The sequence below is a fragment of the Mus pahari genome, chromosome 13 (genome assembly GCF_900095145.1).
Source record: "Mus pahari chromosome 13, PAHARI_EIJ_v1.1, whole genome shotgun sequence".
Classification (NCBI taxonomy): domain Eukaryota; kingdom Metazoa; phylum Chordata; class Mammalia; order Rodentia; family Muridae; genus Mus; species Mus pahari.
In genome coordinates this window covers 23730219-23755119 of record NC_034602.1, presented here as the reverse complement: position 1 = coordinate 23755119, position 24901 = coordinate 23730219, and the positions used below count along the sequence as shown (strand labels likewise).

The following is a 24901-nucleotide window of genomic DNA, read 5'->3' as shown; positions in this document are numbered from 1 at the left end:
TCAGAAATCCGCCTGCCTCTGCCTCCCAAGTCCTGGGATTAAAGGTGTGTGCCACCACTGGCCAGCATATCTGCACTGTCTCAAACTGTCTATACAGAGAGTCCTGAGGACCCTTGAGGTACATGAAGGACATTCTGTAAACATCCCAGAGGTGTTTTGGCCAGCAGCCATGAAGGAAGATCTTCATAACCTGGCTTAAAATTTGGATCCTCCCTCAGTCACCTGAAGACTGGGACTCCCTAATCATAGGTCCCAGAGAAAAGTCTGGAGTGATTGAAACAGCATCCCTGTAATACTATAATGTTAACATCTAGCTGCTGCTCAGGCCACATATCTGTATTGGCCTCCTCTCTTCTGTTAGCATTCTGTCTGAACTCCACTCACAGTTACCTGGCAACAGCCATATAGCTCTGGCCCACTATAAAAGGGGCTTCTTTCCCCCTCCTCCCTCTCTTCTGTTGCCTCTTGTTCTCTTGCTCCCTCTTGCCCTCCTGCTCCCCCTCTCTCCCCATTCCCTTCCCCCCTCTCTCTCCACATGCTCATGACTGGCCTCTATTCTTCTCCTCTACTCTCTCTTTCTGCCTTTCTCTGCCTCTACTACCCTCTTAACTCCCCTCCCCATGCCCGGAATAAACTCTATTCTATACTATACTGTCCTGTGGCTGGTCCCTCAGGGTGAAGGGATGCCTGGGCATGGCCCACTGAGACATCCCCTTCCCCCATACCTCACCACACCTCTTTCGAACATATTTCATATCTCTTTATCTTTTGATAAACACATCATCTTCCTTTCACAAATATTGACTAGGATCCTACTGAGACACTGAGTCTTTTACCTAGCAGACAATTGTGATGTCAGGCTCTCTCACTTGGGAACTTAGTTAATGGCTCTCCACCACCTTTCCTGAATCCTGCCTAAGAACCAGAAAGCCTGACCACAGGCTCTTGCTGAAAAGCTCTCCCATCCTCAGGGAGATGTAAGAAGAGATCCCCTGTCTGATATACCTACCAGTGCAATAATGGCTTGAATGTTATGGGGATAACCAGTCACATTTGGATTGGATTTGAGGACCACTCACAGGGAGAAACATAAGCCTGGTACTGAAAATCTATAAAGGTCTCAGAGGTGAACTTGCCTCTCTTATTTTGCTAACAGAATGTAGTATCAAACTGCCCTCTAAATTTGTATTTGTAGTGCAGCTCTGTACTGTAACCCTCAGACCTCCTCAGAGGCATGTCTATGTGCAGCCAATTATGGTTAATATGGAAATTCATAACTTGTCAAAGTACAGAAAATAAGTGACTGGAGAGTTTTCAGACATAGGACACCTATATTACACCCTGTTAGCTTACAGGTAATTCTGCTAGGCTCTGCCCAAGAGTGGCCTAGCAACAACTTACATCATCACCTTGTTAGGGTTTAAGAATCACTGAAGGATGACCCCAGACTCAAATAGTGTGCAAGAACAAAGACTGTTTATTCTGCAGAAACAACCAGCAAGCAGACGTCACCACCACTTCAAAATGGCGACCCTGAGAAAGACACCTGAGCCTCTTTTGTAATAGGACTGCTTATTAAATCTTTTCTGATTTAATAAAACTTAAAACTGCAATGAGAACTGTGCCAGTCTTCAAGTGTCACAAGTTAATTGCTTCTAAGATAGCAAACCCATATCTAAAACCTAGAGCACATTCCAAGTGGTTGTAAAACCATTAACCAAAGGTCATAAAAAGGAGCTAAGGATTTATTATAGGTGCAAGGACAGGAGATAAAATATTGACTGGGTTTATCTATACAGCACTTCAAGGATAACTTAGTTATGGTCTTTAACTCTCCATGAACCTGAATAGCTAGTAACAAATGATGAATATTTAGCCAGATAATTACTCTTAGAGGATATGTATGTGGACATCCTCTGTTGTAAACCTTTTATTCAGTTTATGACCTGAATCTATGTGCAAACCTGTAGTGAACATTTTACCATGTGATCATGCACTCTGAAAGATGTACAAGTGCTAAGAACAAAGAGCAGAGACATGCCTCACTCCTTCCCCTTTTTCTTCCCCCACAATTATAGTTTCTGCAGATATAGAACAAAGGCTACTTTGCCTAACCCCCCCCCACTACCTGTTATTTTACTATGAGGCGCTAAACCAGAGACTACAGCTACTAGCCTCAGAAAACTCAGACAGGCAGGTCAGCTACAGAAACAAAGTGACTTAGACTTAAAATAAGCAAACATTTTATTATTATATATTATTATATTGTTAGGGTAAAGTAATCTAAAAACCTCATTAGTGGGTGTGGGGATGCCCTAGGTGGGTTCCATTCCTGTTTCATGAATGATATGGGCTGGGCTGCCCAGCACATATGGCATATGGTGAGATAAGATATCTCCCATCATGTGGTTATCTTTAGGCTATTCCTCGAGCGGGGGATTTTATTGTCTTTATTTATTTATTTATTTATTTTTGAGACAGGGTTTCTCTGTATAGCCCTGGCTGTCCTGGAACTCACTTTGTAGACCAGGCTGGCCTCGAACTCAGAAATCTGCCTGCTTCTGCCACCCGAGTGCTGGGATTAAAGGTGTGTGCCACCATGCTCTGCAGATTTTGTTGTCTTATTCCTGGATTTTGGGGTCTGCTGCTGGAACAGAAGTTTATGGCCTCGTTTCTGAGTGGTGACAGAATGGGATGAGTCAATCTGATGCCAGGTACAAGCCAGGCATATAAGAAGACTGTTCTCCCCCCAGCTCCCTCTCCAGCTTCTTTCTCTCCCTTTCTCTGTTCCCATGTGTTCCTGGCCGGCCTCTCTTCCACCCTTCCTCCCTTCCTCTTATCTCTTTCTGTCCTTCTCTCTCCTTTTCTTTGCCCTTGTAGTTCTGTTCCCCACTTCCCCAGGTCCCTTTCCCTTCCTGCCATAATAAATTTTCTTTATATTAGGTCTGTCGCATGACGTGATTCCCCAGGGGGACATCTTGGCTTGCCCACCAAGGAACTCCCTCTTATTGCAATTAAACCACAATTATACTGAGACATAACATAACACCAGTGCTGAAAGACTCAGAAGACTCTTCCAGCATGGATGTAATCCATCCATGCTGGAATCCTGGGACCCTAGCTCTGCCTGCCTGTGACAGGATGCCTCTCTTCTGCTACCCTTACTGCTGCATTTCTCCATCTACTGACCCGCTGGTGAGTTTGTGATTCCCTGGGTGTCTCTTCTTCTACCCACTCCCACGCCCCCCAAAACCTGGTGCTGGACACATTGCATCTGCCCGGGCCTCTGCCCTTGGTCCACCTCCACTCTCGGGACAACCTAACTGCAGAGCTTGCTCTGCCCACTTTAGCCACACCTCTCTTTGGGCTGCCTCAGGCAGAGGCTGCTGACTGCTTCCTGACCGTGGGAATTACGCACAATTTTCACCATTGGTCCAGTAAATAAAAATAGATTTCCTTTTTCCCAATTTCTCTTTTCTCCTGCCTGATCTCCCTCCCACATCTACTCCATGAGCTCTGAGCCTAGCCATGAATCTTCTAAGTCTTATGGATTCTTTGCCTGTAATTTAATTCCAAATTCTACTAAAATCTGCCCCCTCCACTTGGCACCGGGTCTCCTCTGCCCATGTGGACCTGTGTATCCCTCCCCCGTCTGCTGCTGGCCTGCACTAAGAGTGCTGCCTCCGTAATGGATTTAGAGTTCATTTCAGATTTCTAGATTCTCACTGCCACGGGCAAATGATTTAAACACCTTTTATTCTTAAACTTGCTCTGCCTTACACTTAAACTTCTGCTTCTCCACTCTTAAAATTCTCTTATCTCTTATTTCTTTACATTCTGATCTCAAACAAAACAACAACAAAACAAAAATCAAAACAAAACAAAAAAATCCCCAAACCTCTCATCTAACGATTTATAAGTTGCTCATTGTATACAGGTTAAACAAAATCTATAAAATGTGCAGGAATATTTAGCTATAGTCATCTCTTGTTAAGAATATTTATGTAGGGTTGGAGAAATGGCTCTGCAGTCAAGATCACTGACTGCTTTTCCAAAGGTCCTTAAATCAATTCCCAACAACCACATGGTGGCTCACAACCATCTGTAATGGGATCAGATGCCCTCTTCTGATGTATTGAAGCTACAGTGTATTCATATGCATTAAATAAATAAATAAATAAATAAGACTAAAAAACTATTTATGTATGTATGTAACTCCAATTCAACTTTATATATATGTAACTTGGATTTAACTCTGTGTATATATGCATAAAATCTAGATACAACTCTCATTTAAAAAAAAAATATGGGGCTGGTAAGATGGCTCAGTGGTTAAGAGCACTGACTGCTCTTCCGAAGGTCCTGAGTTCAATTCCCAGCAACCACATGGTGGCTCACAACCATCTGTAATGAGATCTGACGCCCTCTCCTGGTGTGTCTGAAGACAGCTACAGTGTACTTATATATAATAATAAATAAACCTTTAAAAAAAAATATGCCGGGCATAGTGGCTCACGCCTTTAATCCCAGCACTCGGGAGGCAGAGGCAAGCGGATTTCTGAGTTCGAGGTCTACAGAGTGAGTTCCAGGATAGCTAAAGCTACGAAGAGAAACCCTGTCTCAAAAACCAAAAACCAAAAACCAAAAAACAAACAAACAAACAAAAAGGGTTTTATTTTGATACTAGAAGAGCTTCAACAGAAAATCATGATTTTTAAGGCTCAAACCTAACAAGCTCTAGTCTCAAAACTGCTATAACAGTTCTAGTTTCATGGAAGCAACTATCATTAAAAATGCAAGCTAATAATCAGTAGCCTTATGAATGATCATATCCTTTAGTGTGTTCACAAATATATTTAAAGCCATGCTAAGAACTGGTACAGTTAATTACAAGGTTAGAGAATCAGAAACAGACATAGATTGTCTAACTCCAATATGCTTAATAGGCATATTAACACTCAATCCTGTCAGAGATCTGCCGAATCTGCATTAAATGTTTAAGCTTACTGTGATAGAGACTCACAAATCCTAACAGTGACCCTCATCCCCACCCCCACCCCCAAGGTCTCCAAGAAGATACAGGCACAGCAACAAATGGCTCCACTTGGATTGTGGTTCACCAACCACTGAACAAGACTGCTCCTATGCCTTGCCCACTGTCAGGGTTTGGTCTGAACTGTAGGCAGACAGAGAACATCTGGAGAGTTGAGTGTTTCATATTGCATAAGTCAAGGTGAAACCATCTCTCCCATGTTCCTCTTCCACAGGGGAAAAAAAAACCCTCTCATCTTCTGGGCCTATGGCCAGACTGCTTCTTCCTGTGTTGTGTTGGAGACCACAGGAACCTGGAAGAACTGTTTAGGTAGTGAACTATAAGCTAACCTTTTATTTTAATTAATATATGGCATCTAGATTACAATTTATCCTTCTCAGGTTGCTGATCATATTGATGCCTAAGCTAATTGTAGCTTGACAACTAGAAAACAGACAACTAGCTCCTTACTCCAAGGTGTTAACCCCTGTGTTAGCTCATTAGTCAATTCATTAGTTAGTTAAGTGGAAACGTATGGTTTCTTTGGAAAGTCAGTTGTGTTGGATGGTATTTTGCTGGGGCAGACACAGGTAAAGGAGTGTTTTCCTGAAGCAGACACAGGTGAAAGGATGTTTTGTTAAAGCAAGCACATGCAAGAATACTTGATGAAGGATTCTTAGCTAATGACACACATGTATTGGTTCCCCTTATATTGCATTGCAGAGCTCCATTCATTGTGACTCCATAGAGAGAAGCATACCAAAAAGCCCCTTCTGGCGGTGTGCTGGTGGCTTCTTGCTGCCTCTGTGGACTTCGGCTGATTGGCAGAGTGACGTCAGCCGATACAGACTCACATGGAGTTTTGCTAAGACAGACTCATGTGGTGAGGCAAGACCTGTGTTAGGACATGTGGTATCTGAAAGGAGTATGAATAGGACTCAACAGGCTGTGAGAGAGGGCCTGCATAGCTAGCTTTGCAATGCTTCTTGGTCTTGAGTTCTAGGATTCGCTGATCTTCACTTCGTTGAGAGAGACACAGCAAAGAACTTCCGTGGTTCCCTGCTGGTCTTAATCACTCCTGCTGACTAATGCCAATTCTGCTGAGGCCTGGATGTTTCTGCTGAGTCATGCCACCACTGCTGATTCCTGTTTGCTATCTTGACACTACTGAACTGGACTGCTGGTATATTTGTGGCGCGTTTGGGAGTGGATTGAGCTGCTGCTGCTTTCTGTAAAGTGAACTGCTGATTTCCTGACAATACAGATGGGATTTGCTCCAAAGAACAATTCCTGAATAAGTCCACTTCCCCATATCCTAAAAACCTTTGTTTCCCACTACCTCTGGTGGGTGGTGGATTAGAAGGGAGGTTAGGGTATGTAAGAATGGTTATTAAAAGTACAGTTTTTTTTTTGTTTTTTGTTTTGTTTTGTTTTGTTTTTTTAAATTTAAGCTTACACTTAAAACTTCCAGGTTGCTCATTAGAAAGGCACACAGGTTTGCCTTGCTCACATGCTTCGTGTTAAAAGATACAAAGGTTCCAGATGTAAATTTTTTGCTATTCCTTTACCTAAAAGAACTCACTTTGCATGACTGCTCCTGTAGGACCCCCTCTCGGGGACCCCCTCAGGTCCTCAGGTTACAGGAGTCAGGGTATCCCCTAAAACCACGATAGACAGACCGTCTTGATGCAAAAGCACGAGGCAGTTTAATGGCGGAGCTCTGGGCCGGCGGGTATCTCACGCAGGAGGCAGAGGCGCCGCCGACCTTGAGACTCAAAAGCTAGGGGTTTTTATAAGGGTTTCTTATAGGGTAAGGGTCGGGGGTTGGGGAGAATTGGCGCGGTTACACGTGATTGGCTCATTTGATCGTCAGCAAGGCGGTTACAAGTCAGCAGTACGTGCAGGCTAAGATGTTTAGGAATTCCAAGGGCCTGGGGTTCATCAGGGTCAGCAGGATGTCTGGTTAATGTATGATTCATAGTAAGCTAAGGGGAGGCGCTACCCTGCCAGATGGCTGTTGAGTCAGCCCTGATAGCTCCGTCCAGTTCCTGCATTCTTTTCCTTATCATTATGGCCGGGCATTCCTAGCTGCAGGGTGATCCCTGTTATACCTGGACTTGCCCGGGCTTGTTTTTCACAGTGTTCAGCCCTGAGTCTTTGAATTTTGAAACTTACTCTTTTAATTTTACATTTCCAAACCTTGAATCTATATAATTTTCCCTTCCACTCCTAATGATCAACCACCTGTTTCTCATGGTAAATAATTGTATAGGAACAAAATATAAAGTTTATACAAGGTCTCAAGATATTAAAGGTTAAGTTATGAGGATCTAAGAAAAGATTTGAGAGTCTAGGAAGGTGTTTTGAGGTCAATAACTGCAAGGTATGAAGGTTGGAGAACATGAAAAACTTGGATGATGACAGGAAGATGATTTAAGGAACAAAAAAAAGTGCTTCTGATTTCTTTTTCCCAATATACCATTGTTATATTAGAACTTTGAAAGTTCAGAGTTCTAACATTAATCAATGAGTTCTGATAAATTATTAGCCTAACTCTGGTAAAACATTCCGCTATACACTACCATAATCACTAGTTCAAGAATTAACTTTCCTTTGGTTGTCTCTTAACTATAGATTGAAAGGTGTTTCTCATTATGCTAAATTGATGTACAATAAGTCTTTGGGATAGAGGGGGGAAAGCTCTCTTGCCTCTTCTACTCCACGGAAGTTTCTTGTCTTCCCATAGCTCACCTTAAGGAGTGTTTATGCTTTTAACACTTTTATTTCTTTTGTAAACTTAAAAAGATTCTTATAAGTTTCAGGAAGCCCACTCAGATCCACCTCTCACGGGTCATATGGACTCCATGTGGATAAGTACCCCTGTTAATCAATAGTCCAAATTACCCACCTGTTGCCTGTTCCAGAGGGTGGGCTTCCTTGGTTTTGCGATACCCCTCCTCCAACCACCAAGACCATGGGCTTAAAGGTTTCAAATATACACCTAAGAAAAAGGTTTTCTCCTTAACCTACTTTATTTTCTGCTTTGAATCTGTATATGTCCATATACAAGTCCAGGTGTTTACTCACAATCTATATCCAGGACAGTTCCAGAGAAGCAAACTACAGATGCCCCCTCTGGTCTACCTTCATAGGTGCTTCTTCTGGGCCTGCACCTTCTTAGCCCCAGATGATCCACAGGCCCTAGAGATCAGTGAAGCAGTCAGCTCTCCCAGGATTTGGTTGACCAGAATCCCAGTTTTCTTAGGGTCCCCAAAGACAGAACCATCACCCCAAATTCAGCAGGAGTAGCTTAAAGAACACAACAGCCTCACTCCTGCCTCACCACCACCCCTTTCTAGTTCCTCATTTTTTAATTAAACAAAAATTGAGGAATGTTGGCTTACAGATAGTTCTGTGAGTCTCCACCCAACAGCGACCTAGCAACAATGTACATCACCATCTGCCAGCAGGTATGTGCCAGGCATATAAGAAGACTGCTCACACCCCAGCGCTCTTTCCATCTTCTTCCTCTCTCTGTTCCCATGTGTTCCTTGCTGACCTCTCTTCTTCTCTTCCTCCCTTCCCCTCTTTTTCTGTCCTTCTCACTCCCCTCTTCTCTGCCCTCATAGCCCTGTTGCCCATTTCCCCAGGTTTCATTCCCTTCTCCCATAATAAATCATCTTTATTCGAGGCCTTGTCCCACGGAATGATTTCTTGGGGGACACCTTGGCCAGGCCTACCAAGATGCTTCCTCCCTCCATAATTATACTGCAATACGAAACATAACCCACCCCCTTCCCGAGACTCAGAACTCAGAAGAGGAAGAAGAAAGATTTTAGGAGCCAGAGATTGGGGAGGACCAGTCCAAACAATATCTCCTGGACTTGACAGAACCCTGAACTCATGAACTCACAGCAGCTGTGGGTACCTGCACAAGATCCAGCCTGGGGCAGCGAAGCCTTCCCCCCAACCCCAGCTGGAGAGAGCTTAGGGTGAGGAAGAAGACAGGAAGAGCTAGGATGCTAGCTAGCAGGGACTTTGGAAGGTGTGAGGGTACTTGTGATTTGGAAGGTTCCTGGAGGCCAGCATATGCTTTGGTATGCTAGTACACACCACAGGTAGCCATTTCTTCCTTAGGTCAGTGATAAGGGAAATTACTTCTTTCAGTAGAGTGGAACTGGTTAAATTTCTGAGGAATTCTGGCTTTTATCTAATCTGCGTAAGTTCTCTTATCCTCCAGGTTGAGCCCATTTCTGGATATTTGGATTGCCTTTTGGAGTTTGGAGAATTGGAGTCTCCTTTGGACCTAACACTATGCTGGCTAGTTTGTCAACTGACACCTGTTATGTCATCTGGAAAGAGAGAGCCTCAGCTAAGAAAATGAGTCCAGCAGAGCAGCAAGCCTGTTGGGCATTTTCCTGTTGTGAAGGACCCAGCCACCCCTCTGCAAATGGTCCTGGGCTGTGTTAAAAAGTAAGATGAGAAAGTCAAGGTCAGTGCTCCAGAGAGAGCCAGCCTCCTAGAAGGCACTGCAAGAAAGAGCGCGAGTTTTAGAAATCCAATGGAGGCATCAGAACTTTACTTCTATTAAGAAAATAATGGTTTGATGTAATATTTACTGATAAAAATTTCTAAAAATTTCTTCAGTATTCGCTCTAATCGATATGTGAGAATGTATTTGTTTGTTCTGAAGCTGGTAAGTGACTGTTGATTGACCAAACCCTGATCTTGACCCTGAGCAAGACAGCCAAGGCCTGATACAGGAACTTTCCTGCCTGATGTTGACATACTGACAACAAAAGCCTTGAGGCCCAATGTCCCCCTTCCTGCTACATCTTCTTCTGACAAGAGGCATTTGTTACATGACATGAAAATTGAATAGCCTTGCCTCTCAGGGATGGCTATTCCTCCCTCAAAAGACTACACTGGAAAGTCTACCCAGCATAAGTGAGGGCTTCTCTATAGCTGCATAAATGGTGATCTTCTCCCCTAGTCTCCACCAGTCTATAGACTTTAACTCCTTCACTTGGCCCTGTGCAATAATACAGCAGGTGGTATGGAGTGACTGGATACTTAGGTGAGGGTCTCGTGACACCTATCCCCATGGTGGAGCAGGTAAAGAGCCAGCAGACCCAGCTGGGATAGTCATTTGACAACGGGGCATAAGTTATTGAATTAGGATGCACGTATATATTATTTTCTCTAGGTCTTGTTTAATTGACTTTTTAACTTTTCACTTTATTTTAATTAACAAGTGATACTTGTGGCAATCATATGAACTATGGAGGGAGTATTCATGTTTCCACAGTTTTCCTCACATAACACCAAAGCATTAGAGTGACCTTGAAACTGCTGAATGTTGTCCCAGAAAGCCCAATTTTCAGAATCATGGCTGCCAATTTAACATCATGATCTTGGGAGGAAAAAAAAAAATCAATGTATACTCTTTGAGTTTCAGCTTCTCAGTTTGCAAACTATATATATAAAACACCTGTGTTTCCCACATTAGAAGAAAATAGGCATCATAATATAATGTGAACTTGATTTGTTCTTTAAAAAAAATCATCAAGGCACATGAGCTTCTATTTCCTTCATACATGGGGATCTTTCATTAGCCTTCCAAGATTTAAAACAAATACAATGGCAAAACTAAGGGAAGAATTTAGATCTCCTTAGTGTGCTGGTTTGAATGAGAATGGTCCCCTTAGGCTCTTATATTTGAATGCTTAGTCACTGGTTAGTGGAACTGTTTGGGAGGGATCAGGAGGTGTGGCTTTGTTGGAGTAGATGTTAGTTTTAAGGTTTCAAAAGACCATACCAGGCCCATTCAGGCTCCCCCCACCTCTCTCCCTTTCTTTCTCCCTCTCTCCCTATGGATCAGGTTGCATAGCTCACAGCCATGCCTTCCTGTTTCACACCCTGGTGACTAACCCTCTAAAACTATATAAGCCCCCAATTAAATGCTTCCTTTTATACCAATTGCCTCAGTCATAATGTCTCTTCACATCAACAGAACAGTGACTTAGAAGTTGTTACCGGGGAGTTGAGTACTTCTTTGACAGGCCTGAGCAGGTTTTGTAGGAGATATATATGGAAGACTGTAGGACTTTGGGCTAAAAAGTGGTTGAACACTTTAAGTGGAGCTTAAGGGGCCATCCTAATAGGAGCACAGAAAAGAGCGGTGCTGTGAGAGACATGGAATGTGTGGGCCCAGCTCAGGGTTTAGAGTGGAAGAGTATTCGCTACTGGTCTAGAGACAATTCTTGTGTTATTTTGGCAAAGACTGTTTCTGCATTTTGCCTTTGTCCTGGGAATCCACCTGAGTAATCATGTGGGTGAGAATCATGTGACTGTGTCACATGATTACTAGTGACCACTCTTCTGCAGATCTATCATGAAAAGGGGCAAGCAGGGCAAAGAAATACAATGTATCCTGTTTAAAGAGAAAAGGAGACTAGAAAATGTAATGTCAAGTCTTGTGCTCAGGGAGACAGAAAAATTTAAAGAGAAGCCTAAGGCTAGATGGGATAAAGGAAGTGGTAACCTCAGGGGAAGACTCCTCGCAGCCAATCAGGGAGGAGCCTAGATCCTTCTGGCAGCTTGACCATGGGTTCTGAATTTACAGAAGACGGTTTGTAGAATCTTCCTCTGAGGTTAAGGAAAGTCACTGAGGCTAAGGGTATGGTAGTAGAGTCTCTGTATGGAGGCCTGGAGAGGCCATTATCTGAAGCTGTGACGGTGAAGTCTGGATTTTGGTGGAGACCCCAAGATGCTGGAGATGCCAGAGCCAGCTTTCACAAGGGAAAGCTGCTAACAGGATGCAGAACCGGCCTTCGTCGTAGTCAACAATGTTGGGAAGTGTTCTGAAGAGATCTGAAGAGCATTTTGACCTCTGTCTCAGTCAGGGTTTCTATGGCTGCAACTAAACACCATGACCAAAAAGCAAGTTGAAGAGAAAAAGAGTTTCTTCAGCTTACTCTTCCACACTGCTGTTCATCACCAAAGAAAGTCAGGACTGGAACTCAAGCAGGGCAGGGAGCAGGAGCTGAGGCAGAGGCCATGGAGGGTGATACTGGCTTGCTTCCCTTCGCTTGCTCAGACTACATTTTTATAGAACCTGGGATCACCAGCCCAGGGATGTCACCACCCACAATGGGCTGGGCCCTCCCCCACTGATCGCTAATTGAGAAAATGCCTTCCAGCTGGATCTCCCGGGAGGTGGTTCCTCAACCGAGGCTCCTTCCTCACTCTTGACTCTTGCTTGTGTCAAGTAGACACAAAACCATGATACAACATGGAAACGCAAAATGTAGTTTCTTTGCTGATTTTTGGCCTTGCTTTGATCCAGTATCTTCTCACCGTACCCCCCTCTCTCCCTTTTGAAATACATATATTGACATCATCTGTTGGAAGTCTGTGATTTTGATTTTACAGAAGTTTGCAGTTTAGAGATTTCATAGAGTCTCAGCAAAGCCTTTTGAGTTTGAAAAGTGTTGAGATTGTTTAAGACTCTGGACACTTTTGAATTCTGACTGACTGCTCTTGCACTGGGAGTCAGGAGTGGGATGTGGTGGTTTGAATGAGAGTGGCCACTATAGGTTCCTATATTTGAATGCTTGTCACCAGTTAGTGGTACACTTTGGGAATGATTAGGAGGTGTGGCCTTTGTGTGTGTGACTGGGAATGGGCTTTGTGGGTTTGAGAGCTCACATCAGACCCAGTGTCCCTTTCTCTGCTGGCTGCCTGCAGATCAGGATGGAAGCGCCAACAGCATGCCTGTCTGCGTCCCTCCATGATGGTCATGGACTAACCCTCTGAAGCTGTAAGCAAGCCCCCAATCAAACGCTTTCTGTGATAGTTTCCTTGACCAAGGTGTCTCTTCGTTGCAATAGTGCTATACTCAGATATTTGCCCTGTACACTTTGAAAGCTGTGCTGCCTAGTTTTTATGTCAACCTGATACACGCTAGAGTCATGTGGACGAGGTAACTTCAAATGAGAAAATCTCCCCATAAGGGTAGCCTATAGGCAAACCTCTGCAATATTGTTTTTGGTTAATGGTTGATATGGAAGAGCCCACTGTGGGTGTTGTCACTCCTGGGCAAGAGGTCCTGAGTTTCGCAAGAAAGAAAACTGCCAGGTGTGGTGATGTGTGCCTTTAATCCCATCACTGGGGAGGCAGAGACAGGTGAATCTCTGTGAGTTTGAAGCCAGCTTGGTCTGTACTTTAGAACTCTAAAAGTTCTAAAACATTCAGGACTGCATAGAAAGACCCTGTTAGGGGGCTGGAGAGATGGCTCAGCAGTTAAGAGCACTGACTGCTCTTCTAAAGGTCGTGAGTTCAAATCCCAGCAACCACATGGTGGCTCACAACCATCCGTAATGAGATCTGATGCCCTCTTCTGGGGTGTCTGAAGACAGCTACAGTGTACATACATATAATAAATAAATCTAGAAAAAGGAAAAAAAAAGAACGACCCTGTTAAAACAAAAACAAAAAAGAGGCAAACCAGGCAGGCCAACTGGGAGCGTTTCATGGTCTTTGGTTTCTGTCTCCAGGTTCCTGTCCTTTTTGAGTTTCTGTCTTAGCTTCCCTCAGTGACAGATTGTAATCAAGACATATAATCCAAAATAAACCCTCTCTCCCTAAGCTGCTTTGTTTATGGAATTTATTACAACAGTAGGAAACAAATTAGGACAATAACTTCAATACCTGGGTCGAACAAATCAATTATTACTTACTATCTGGAGAATCCTAAATCACAAGACCCGCCTGCACATTTGGCATGGATTTTCTTATGAGCTCCAGTTTCTGGCAAAGAGAGAAGTTTCCTTTTCCAGATAATTATGAGCAAAGAACAAGGGAGAGCTCCACGCACAATCTCAGTGTGGACTTTCAGGGAACTATAGCTCTGCTGGGAGGAGCCACACATGGGCGGGGGGGAGCTCTTGGCTGGAGATGGGGGCGCTCTAGTCATCTGCAGGAAGCAAGGAGACAGAAAGGAGAGCCTCGGCCTTTACACGGTGCTTGCAATCTAGCATTATTCTGAATTTTTGTTTGTGTAGGTGCATGTTGGTATGTGTTTTTTGTGACATTGTCACTCTCTGAAACCTTAGGTTCCCTTTTCAGGCCAGACTGGCTGACCAGTGAGGCCCAGGTATCTTAGTGCCTCATTCCACAGCCCTGAGATTAGACGCACACATCACCAGGCCTGACTTTCTCTGCATGGGTTCCCCCTGGAATCAGACTCACGTTCTCACGCTTCTGCGGGAGGCTCTGTACCCCGAGCCATCTTCCCAGCCATCATCTGTACCTCCGTTGCTTTCAGACCCATCTAAGATGGTGACGTTTAACCTCCTTTCCCTACTCCCTTCTCTTATGTAGTTGTGGAATGTTAGAATATATTCTACATCAGTGGTCCTCAACCTTCCTAATACTGTGATTCCTTAAGACAGTTCCTCATGTTGTGGTGACCCCCAATTATAAAATTATTTTTGATTCTACATAACTATAATTCTACTATTGTTATGAATTGTAATGTGAATATATGGTATTCAGGATGACCTTAGGTGACCCCTGTGATACAGTATTTTGATGCCCTCCTGAATAAGTTTCAATCCACAGGTTGAAGATATAGACTTGTTCTAAAGGATATAGATTTCCTTCCTTGTGTGCTTATGATAAATGATATACATGTGTCATGATATTGTTTTTGGTTAATGACTGATATGGACACTGGGGAGGCAGAGACAGGTGAATCTCTGTGAGTTTCCATCTTTCTGCCTAGCAACCTTGCCCCAGTGTTGGCTGAGCTTCACTCATTATGGAAGAAGTGAAATTGACAGCCTTTGACACAGTCCCACCACCTGTAAACTGTTTGATGTAAGGTGAGAGGACCATCACAGCCTTCCTCAGTCTGAGGAGTGCTCTGGAGGTGTGACACCGAAGGCTTCTTGACCTGCGTGGTTTTGGGATTGACCTGAGTGGAGTGACAGAGAATGAAGAGATGACACAATGCATCAAAGCTGGGGTTGACTGGTCTGCGGTCTCTGAGAGAGATGCACTAGCAAGATGGAAACTCAGTGTGGTGGTTTGAGTGAGAATGGCTCCCATAGGCCCATACATTGAATGCTTAGTCAGCAGGGAGTGGAACTGTTTGAGAGGGAATGAGAGGTGTGGCCTTGTTGGAGGAGGTGTGTCACTGGGGGTGAGCTTTAAGGTGTCAAAAGTCCACACCAAGTCCAGTCTTCTCCCACTCTTCTCTCTGCCTGCTGTCTGTGGATCGGGACGTAAAGCTTTCAGCTACTGTTCCAGCACCATGCCTGTCTGCCTCCTGCCACTGAGACTCATGGACTAACCCTCTAAAACTGTAAGCAAGCCCCCAATTAAATGCTTTTTAAAAAAAGGAGTTTCCTTGGTCATAGTGTCTCTTCACATATTTATTATATGTAGCTGAGCAAGGGTTAGTTAATCTGGGTAGGGGAGTCTCTGTTGGGGAGCCATCTTAGCTGCTGCCATCTGGAAGAGAAAGCTGTGGGTTTTATTTCCTGTACACACTGTCAACACTCATTCTTGAACCAGGGGAAGGCCTCACCAGTCTCATGACTTGGAGGCCTTTGTCCTCTTTGACACGATCATGGTGCTCATATTGAGAATGCTCGTTCATACAGGGGTACACTCGATCCTCACATGGAGAGGGCTAGTGGCCGGGTCTGGATCTCTTCCTCTGAGGCTCCTTCACAGTGTTAATGCAGGCTACCTCACTATTTCTCATCTCTTGGGTATTTCCTTGTGAAGCAGGGCAGATACAGAGCGCGGTGGGTGTTACATTTTCTACTTCGACCTTCCTGGGCACCGTTGATCTTTGGGTAACAGCATGGATGATCTGCATGGTCGGGAGCTAGGGGTAGCAGTGAATTTGGATCCTGCTTCTGTTGTCGATGGCACGTAGGAAGTGTGAGCCAGGGCCTAGGCAGACAATGGGACCTGCGTGGGGGGGGGGGCATTGGAAGTGGAAGGCAAATACAAAGCAAGGAATAAAGAATGTGGAGAAGATATTAGCCAAAAACTAGGGCAGGGAATTAGAGATTCTGTCAAATTCTGGCTGGAAACTGTTCCTTACCAGTAGTTTACACGAGGAGTTGGTGTGTGGTGGCCAGAAAGATGGAGGAAATGTAGACCCAGGAAGAGGAGGGGGGGAGGGAGAGGAGGGGAATAGGGGAGGAACAGGACAACGGGGCAAGGCTATGACACTGAATCCAGCTGCTTAAAGTGTCATTCTAACAAAAATGGAAAGAGATTTCTGAGACAACAGTCAATCAAAAGGTAAAGTTTGAAATATTATACTATGATCCAAATAAACCCTGAAGATTTAAAGAGGGGGGAAAAAAAGCGAGCAGAGCCCATACTCCTGAGGACCAAGTAAGTTGGGTGAGAGAAAGCGGCATCTCATTTTATCTGGAGTGTGCAGTTTCCTCCACACCAGCTTGCACACCACCACACATACTGTCACCCTCTATGAAACCACTAATGCAGCGTTCTATAATTGCAATTGCTAGACTCTGGGTAGGTGTGTGTGTAAACAGTCCATATGGAGATTCTGAGAAGATTTCTTCGTTTGCTTGCTTGTCAGGAAAGGGTCTTACTATGGTCACCCAAGCTGGCTGAGCATGCAAGATGATGCTGGCCTCAAGTTCGAATTCTGAGGAAGGTTTTCTTGGAGACTAGACTTTAGCAGCCTGTAGATCCATCTAAAGGGAGTTATGTTTCAAGGCTGTGAGTAGGCCTTGAACATCGGGACCATCTGCCTAGTGGTGCACACGTTTGATGCCTGAAGGCACAGTTGCTCACGAGCCTGACATGCGCGCTGAGCACTGTTGGCTCCGTGCTTTGATTGGTTGCCTGGGGGTTTCTGAGGGCACATGCACACGGTGTTGCTGGGCAACGACAGTCCTGCCAACTGCCTAAGAGGTGTAGGGATGCTAAACCTTGGGGCTCTTCTGTGGGCGCATCCTGGCGAGATTCTGAGACTCGGTCGGCTTTCTTTTGGGACTAGCTGGCAGTGGCTAAGACTGGGACCTGAAAGAACTGGTTTGCCTTGAGCACTGAGGTTGTTACTGGGAGGGAGGAAGGCGCTATAAACACTGAGTTCTGGAGGTGTAGAGATAGGGTGAAGGGCCACAGTCTGAGCCATGAAGAAGATCTTCAAGGGCCATTCACCTTGGGGCTTTTTGAGCTTTAGGCATTCTGAGAACCAAGAACCTCCCAGGTACCTCACTGGGTACATGCCTGTGAAAAGGATCCACAAAGCTGCAAGCGTGGGGGACATACCACAAGTGCAGAAGATGCTCGAATTTGGAGATATTGATGTAAACATTACAGACCGGAAGAAAAGGTTAGAGGGGCGGGGTGGGGGTGGGAGGTGGCCCGGAACAGGGGTAAACGGGTGGCAGCAGGACCTAAGGAGAGGAAACTGGTCTTGGCCTCGGGAGTGGAGAAGGGAGGCTAAGGCCTGCTTTAACAGGAGGCGCTAACCTTTCTTCCTACCACAGGAGCCTCAGCATCTGAAACCCTGGATGGGTCCAGAACCCAGACATTCTTGAGGAGAAGCAAATCAAAAACTAAACTCGTTTAGTTTAGTTGGTTTCCAAGCCCCATATAATTCTGTTTTCAGAGGACTCTATTGACAATTTAAATGTGATTTCCCCTGCAAAGTTGAGAATACATAGCATTTTCTATAAACGGACCCACGGAAAAGGTTAATAATGCGATGGGGCCTAGGGCAAGAAGTTATTCAATAAAATTCCATATTCATTTTATTTCACGGTAACGGAGAACTACAAGTTATTTCCTGAGGGACCTTACACGGAGGCTGGAGTGTGAGGAGGGCTTCACATCCAGTTATTCAGGGTGGCCATCTTCATTAACCAATGTGCGGATTTATCCATTAGTTCGGCTGGCCCTGGAGTGGGCTAGTTTGATTAGCATCCATCTTCATTACATAGTATATGAAGCTCCAAAGTTCCCACAGGCGCTCTATTAGCTTCGGTTGCTTCCTTGATGCAGAAGCAGATGGTTCACTGGCAGCCTTCACATCTTCAGAGACCATCAAAACCTTGGAGCTTGCCAACGTGGTCCCTAGTTCAGGACGACCGCAGTCAACAACACGTTCCCAATCTTCCTTTGCAAATTTGTCCCGTGCCTCTTGCAGTGCCCTCCCCTTTGGGGTCCTCCATGTTTAACTGCTCTTTCTCAGTATTGCTAAATAGAAAAAGAATTTCAAAATCGGCTGTTGTGCTTCCGAAAAGCGCGAGCAGTCCCCACGCAGCTGTCTCCTCACATTGCACAGTAGCCCTCAAGCGCGCTCTCTCTCCCAGGACGGCTCTGCACTACGCCTGTGCTCACGGCCAGTCAGAAATGGTGAGCCTCTTGCTGTGGTACGACTGCAACATCGAAGCCCGAGACCGAGAGGAAAGTACACCTCTGATCAAGGTAACAGGCATGCGGGGCAGAGGATGAACTAGTACAACCCCGGGATTCTGAGGTGTGGGAGGCCCGCACCCCAGCGTGTGGGAGGCAGATGCGGAGCCTGTACCCTGCCTTACAGGAGTCAGGGGCAGGAGCACGGTGACTCCACACAAACCCTGGATGTGCAGGTTATGAAAACACATTCTTAAAAAAAAAATGAAACTTGAATAAAACTGAGTTTCTGGCATGTCAGTGTAACCATTTGGTGAAATCCGTGGAAGGATTATAATTCTAGACTTTCTTCAACTGAGAGTCTGTTTCCTTGGGACAATTCCCGCAGGCCACACAGCGCCAGCATGAGATCTGTGTGAAGATCCTTCTGGAAAACGGCGCTGACTCCAACGCCGTCGATATCCATCAGAACACCTCCCTCCACTACACGGTGTACAACAATGACACCACGATAGCCGCCAAGCTTCTGGCGTTCAATGCAGACACCGAAATTAAGACAAAGGTAACTCGCAGTTCTATATCCCAAATACTTAAAAGGCATTTGCCTGAACAATATGTGAGACCATTTCCACATGTAGAAGCTGTAAGTGAGAATTCTTTGGTTAAAAAATGGTTTGGAATATGTTAATTGACAAAGGAAGTTTCAGAGTGCACGACTTTATGTATCCATTCAAATATTTGAGAAAACTGTATTAATATACGTTAAATGTTCTTCAAATAGGTCACCAAGGGTTTCCTTTTAAATATAATTTAAATATTTTCACCAGTTTTTCTAATGAGAGTAAAATGAGACGTGAAAACAAAACTTCTCTTAGAATTTGGCCAGGCATGGTGGCTCACACCTTTGATCCTGGCCCTTGGGAGGCAGAGGCAGGAAGTTCTCTGTGAGTTTGAAGGTCAATTTGTAACCGGCGAGACCCAGTTTCAACAAGCAAACAAATGAAATTGTCTAGAATCAGACTTGACCCGAAAACTCAAACAAAAGTGCTTTATGGTAAATGAAAAATCATATTGCTAGTGACACTTTAAAGTGAGTCACAAAAAAAAATGGTGAGAAGAAAATGATCTTAAATGTGCAGGATAAATTGGCATGTATGGTCCTCATTGGCAAAGACAAGGTAAGTCGTGTGGTTCAATTCTGCCCTGTTCGTATGTTTGGAAAACTGTGCCTTCATTCTTACCTGAGAAGGTTGAGCTCCAAGCATGTTCAGTGTTTGGACTCAGAGTCAATGCCAGGAGCTGGGCTAGCAGCAGTTATGGGTCAAACCTGGGGGAAGACCAGTTAATTTGGGGTATATATTCCCTATTTCTGTCAGTAAGTACCATTTAGATAAGATTTTAAACTCTGCTCTCAAGTCTGTATGTCTTGCTGACAGATGAACAATGCATTGCATTTTTTTTTTTGGAGATTTTTTGTTTTGTTTGTTGTTTGTTTGTTTGTTTTTAGCATAAGACATGGCACTTGCTAGGCATAGGGCCAGGTTCAGGTCTCCCCGCCCACAGTCCCTCACAACATTGGTAACTGCAGAGGGTTGGTTGGTCTCCATCTTCTGACTTCCACAGGCACTGCATGCAGGAGGCACACACCGATAGACCAAACACCCATGCACATAAAACGAAAAGAAATACATCTTCTTTAAAAGTATTTAAAGCCGGGCATGGTGGCGCATGCCTTTGATCCCAGCACTTGGGAGGCAGAGGCAGGCAGATTTCTGAGTGTGAGGCCAGCCTGGTCTACAGAGTGAATTCCAGGACAGCCATACACAGAGAAACCCTGTCTCGAAAAACCAAAATAATAATAATAATAAAAGGCATTTAAAATATCTCATGGGGCTTCTAAGTTGGCAAAACATGATTTTAAAGAAAGGAAAACATTTGCAAAAACTCCTTGTTCCCCATAATGGTTGTGGTGTTTTGAATAGGAATGACCCTCATAGACTCCTGTATTTGAATGTGTGGCCTGCAGGCTGCCATGCTTCCCACCATGACAATAATGGACTAAACCTCTGAACTGTAAGCCAGCCTCAATTAACTGTTTTCCTTTATAAGAGTTGGTGTGGTCATGGTGTTTCTACATAACAATGGAAACCCTAAGACAACCACTTAGATTCAGCCACAGCAGAGTAACTCAATGGTTAGACTCAAGGTGATCCAAAGACAGCTGTCCACCTCTAAACTATAGGAGGTATCTGCAGAGGTGTCTTAATAACTGAATCCCACTTCCTGTGAGCCTTTGGAACTGCCTATAAAACAAGACATCGCTTATACAAAGGCTGTGTTCTCTCTAGCTTGCTAGGGACACTCCTGGTCAGTCTCTCAGGTCACCAAATTTCCCTTGCATGTATTGAGTTCACATCTTCTATTTGCAACATAGTGTTAACAAGTTTCATGGTTTCCAACATTGTTTCTACAATGGATGGAGAATATATATATATATATATATATATATATATATATATATATTCCTGTTAATCTCTTAGAAATACCTCTGGAGCATCTGAAACAGACCCAGCATCACAGTGAGTTTTAGATAGTGCATTTTCAGGAATGCTGTGTTCTAGTTCTGTGTGAAGTAGATTATGCCGAGGTTAGGTTATAGGACATATACCAACCTTTTGCCTGTACTGAGCAATCAGATGTCATTGGAAACCTGTGAAATGTATTTTTAAGACATTTATTTTATATATGTGAGTACACTGTGGCTGTCTTCAGACACTAGAAAAGGGCATCAGATCCCATTACAGATGATTGTGAGCCATTGCATGGTTGCTGGGATTTGAACTCAGGACCTCTGGAAGAGCAGTCAGAGCTCTTAAGGGCTGAGCCATCTCTCCAGCCCCTTTATTTGTTTGTTTTTAGCCTGTGAATTTTAATATAGATCTTTAGTGTCCAATGTTGGAGCAGCATCACATGACTTTGGAAGGATCAAATGTGTCTCTCTCGTGACTTGGTGGAAATGTGTTATTGGAACGCTCTAAACAGTATGTTGGTTTCCTCAATGCAAATGTCCCTACAAAAAGAGCAATGACAATAGGAATTATTCAAAATGCAGGGTTTCTTCCTCGAGGGTCTGTAGCAGACACAGCCTTGCATCTTTTTCCAAATGCGACCACTATGTTATCTTCCGGGCAGGATAATCTTAACCTGGTCAAGAACCATGCTTCGATCCGCTCCCACTCTGACTTGCTTGGCACAGCCTTTTATAGCAAACACTGACAGAAGCTGAGTTCTTAGGATTGGAGAGTGCTGGGCTGAGTTTGGGGAACTCTGGCCAGAGTTGTGTATGGTGCCTGGTCAGCTCTGGAAAGGGGTGTTTTCTTAGCAGGATCTTAGTAGCTTTGTAGCTGACTGAGAATCACTTAACTGTGAGTTAGAAACTGCTTTTCATTTCTACAGAACGGCTACACTCCGCTTATACTTGCGGTGCTAGAAAACAAACAGGAGATGGTGGAACTCCTACTGCAGGCTGCAGCCAACATAAACGCCCTGGATAACTGCAAGAGGTATCTGTGGAAACTTTTAAATCCTTGTAACATTCTAGAGTGGCTACGACCACACATAGCATCAATGTGAAAATCATAAGAATTTAACTCATGCTTAGAGGAAACACGTTAAAACCAATGAACAGGTAGATAGAAATTAACTGTTCAACTCAGTCTCTTTCAGCATACAGCAGGGCTCACATCTCTTTTTTAATATCAACTGATTGTTATTTTGAGTCAATTTCCTCTTAGTCTTAAGATTTTATATTAGATAAAAATAGTTTCATATTTGTCTTATTGTTGGTGACTTCTAGTTTAAGATTCCAGTGAATTTTTTTTAAAACAATTTTACAGTATTTCCCATCCCGGTCTTTGTGAGCCACCATGTGGTTGCTGGAATTTGAACTCAGGACCTTCAGCAGAGCAATCAATACTCTTGACCGCTGAGCCATTTCTCCAGCCCTTGTTTTTGTTTTTGAGACAGGGTTTCTCTGTATAGCTCTGGCTGTCCTGGAACTCACTTTGAAGAGCAGGCTGGCCTTGAACTCAGAAATCCGCCTGCCTCTGCCTCCCAAGTGCTGGAATCAAAGGTGTGCGCCACCTTGCCAGCTCTACATTTTTTTTAAAAAATGCTATATTTATGAGGAATATTTTTGGCAATCACTTTGCATCTTTGATGGCTCTTTGCTCTGTGTTGCTTCATTTGAAGAATATTAATGTGAGTTTTCTCTAAATGACTGTGTATCATTAGATGTTACTCAGCTTCCCCCATCCTTCTATGGCTTATATTGATGTGTCCGGCTATTCATTAGTCTGAACAAAGACATTTAATGGAGGAGAGATTTATTTTGCTTCACAGTTTCACAGGCACCAATCCACGGTGACAGGAAGTGGGAGGCAGAGGCAGAGGAGGACCTTATCTCAAAGCCATGGTACAGAAAAACAAGGTTCCCAGGACAAGGCAGGCCATTCACAGGAACACCCCCGGTGACCCAGGCCCTCCCTGCAGGACCCTCATCCCGATAGACAGGTTAACCCTGATCTCACAAACGAGTTAACACAGTGATGAGGTTAGAGCCCCTGTGGTCCTCAGCGGCACAACCAGCACGGCCCAGCTACTCAGTGTTTGTTTTTTGGCTCATATGGAAATCATAACATATCTACTCTCTGGGCTGGCATGGACGGAGGAACTAATCTAACCTCATTTAGATAAAGGTCCATTATTGGAAATACACTATAGATGATTGATAAACTTGTCCCTTCACACATGATTTATTATTATCACCAAATACATTTCCTGATATTAGAATCAAATTAATACTCCTTTTATCATTTAAAACTATTTATCTTATTTGTATGTATGAATATTTTGCTTGCATGTATGTATGTACACCAGTTAATCTGTCTGGTGCTCATGGAGATGAAAACAGGGAATTAGCTCCCCTGGAATTGGAGTCAGACAGCTGTGAGTCAGTTGGCAAGGGTGCCAGAAACTGAAACGGGGACTTCTCTACACGAGCCTTAGGTGCTCTTAACCACTGAGCTGTCTCTCCAGTCTGCCACAATAAGGATGAGATTCTTGACGAGTGGTTTTCAGATCCTATATATAACATTTATATCCGCAACTAGCAAAGGTAGTCAGCCTTATTAACTAAAATTACTGTTACTGTTACCTTTAATTTTTAAAGATTTATTATGTACAAAGTGCTCTGTCCGCATATATGCCTGCACACCAGAAAAGGACAGCCGATTTTATTACAGATGGTTGTGAGTCACACCATGTGGTTGTTGGGAATTGAACTCTTAACCACTGAGCTGTCTCTCCAGCCCTTTATTTTATTTTGTGTGAGTATGAAAGTTTTCTCTGCATGTATGTCTAGTGCCTGAGGAAGTCAGAAGAGGGCGCCAGATCCTCGAGAGCTGGAGTCATAGATGGTTGTAAACCATCACGTGGGTTCTAAATGCTCTAAACTGTTGAGTCATTTCTCCAACCTGCTACTATCTCCACTGCCAATACTTTACATTAATAACTTATAAAAAATACAAACATTTTCCTTATTTGGCCTGTTGCTGACTGAATTACGGTATATCCCATCAGGCTAGGGAAGCAAAGGAAACTTCATCGTTTAATTTCACCCACCCCAGGTAAATAATCTAAGTACAGCACTGCCCGCTGCAAGGCATGGAATGCTACCGAGTAGCACAGCGGTGGCTCAGGGAGTCTTGGGTCTCCCCTTTCAGCACTGGAGATAACGAAGGGCAATGAATGCCTTCCTCACAATGCTTCTGTCTGTTCTTAACTACTAATGACCACTCTAACACACAGGCAAGATAGGAACTTAGTGAGACATAGCTGAATAGTTGTTTGTATGACTTCATTAACGTGTGTCAGGAAGCCTGGTATGGTGGAACTTGCTGGGTTTACATAGTGATTACCAGGTCAGCCAGGGCTATGTAGAGAGACCCTGTCTCAAAAACAAAAGAAAACAAACAAACAAAAAAACCCCAAGCAATAACAAAAAAACAAATACAGTAAGGTAAGTGTGTCAGGGTGATGTCCCATTTGCTCTTTTAGGTCTGCCCTTATACATGCTGTGAGAACTCAGTCTAAAAACATGACCAGCCTTCTTCTCCAGCAAGGCGCCAATGAATCTTTGGTGGACATCTATGGAGCTACTGCACAAAGTTATGCTGTTTTTGAAACCTTTCAAGTGTAAGTGTTTCTATTATAATGCAAGATAACTTCAAGTAGATATTTTTAATATTTATAACCATTCATACTTTTTAAAGCTTTATTTATTTATGTATAGGAGTACACTGTCTTCAGATACACCAGAAGAGGGTATCAGATCCCATTATAGATGGTTGTGAGCCACCATGTGGTTGCTGGGAATTGAACTCAGGACCT

The 24901-nt window shown here is 44.0% G+C and overlaps 1 protein-coding gene across 1 annotated transcript in view; it reads left to right on the top strand.

Moving 5' to 3' along the window:
* Positions 1-17223: 17223 nt before the first annotated feature.
* Positions 17224-24901, top strand: part of LOC110330220 (ankyrin repeat domain-containing protein 26-like) — a 106554-nt gene continuing 98876 nt past the window's right edge. Inside the window, 5 exon segments of the mRNA XM_021210207.1 lie at positions 17224-17426; positions 18409-18523; positions 18840-19013; positions 21908-22014; positions 24569-24706. Coding sequence (XP_021065866.1) covers positions 17224-17426; positions 18409-18523; positions 18840-19013; positions 21908-22014; positions 24569-24706 — 737 coding nt within the window.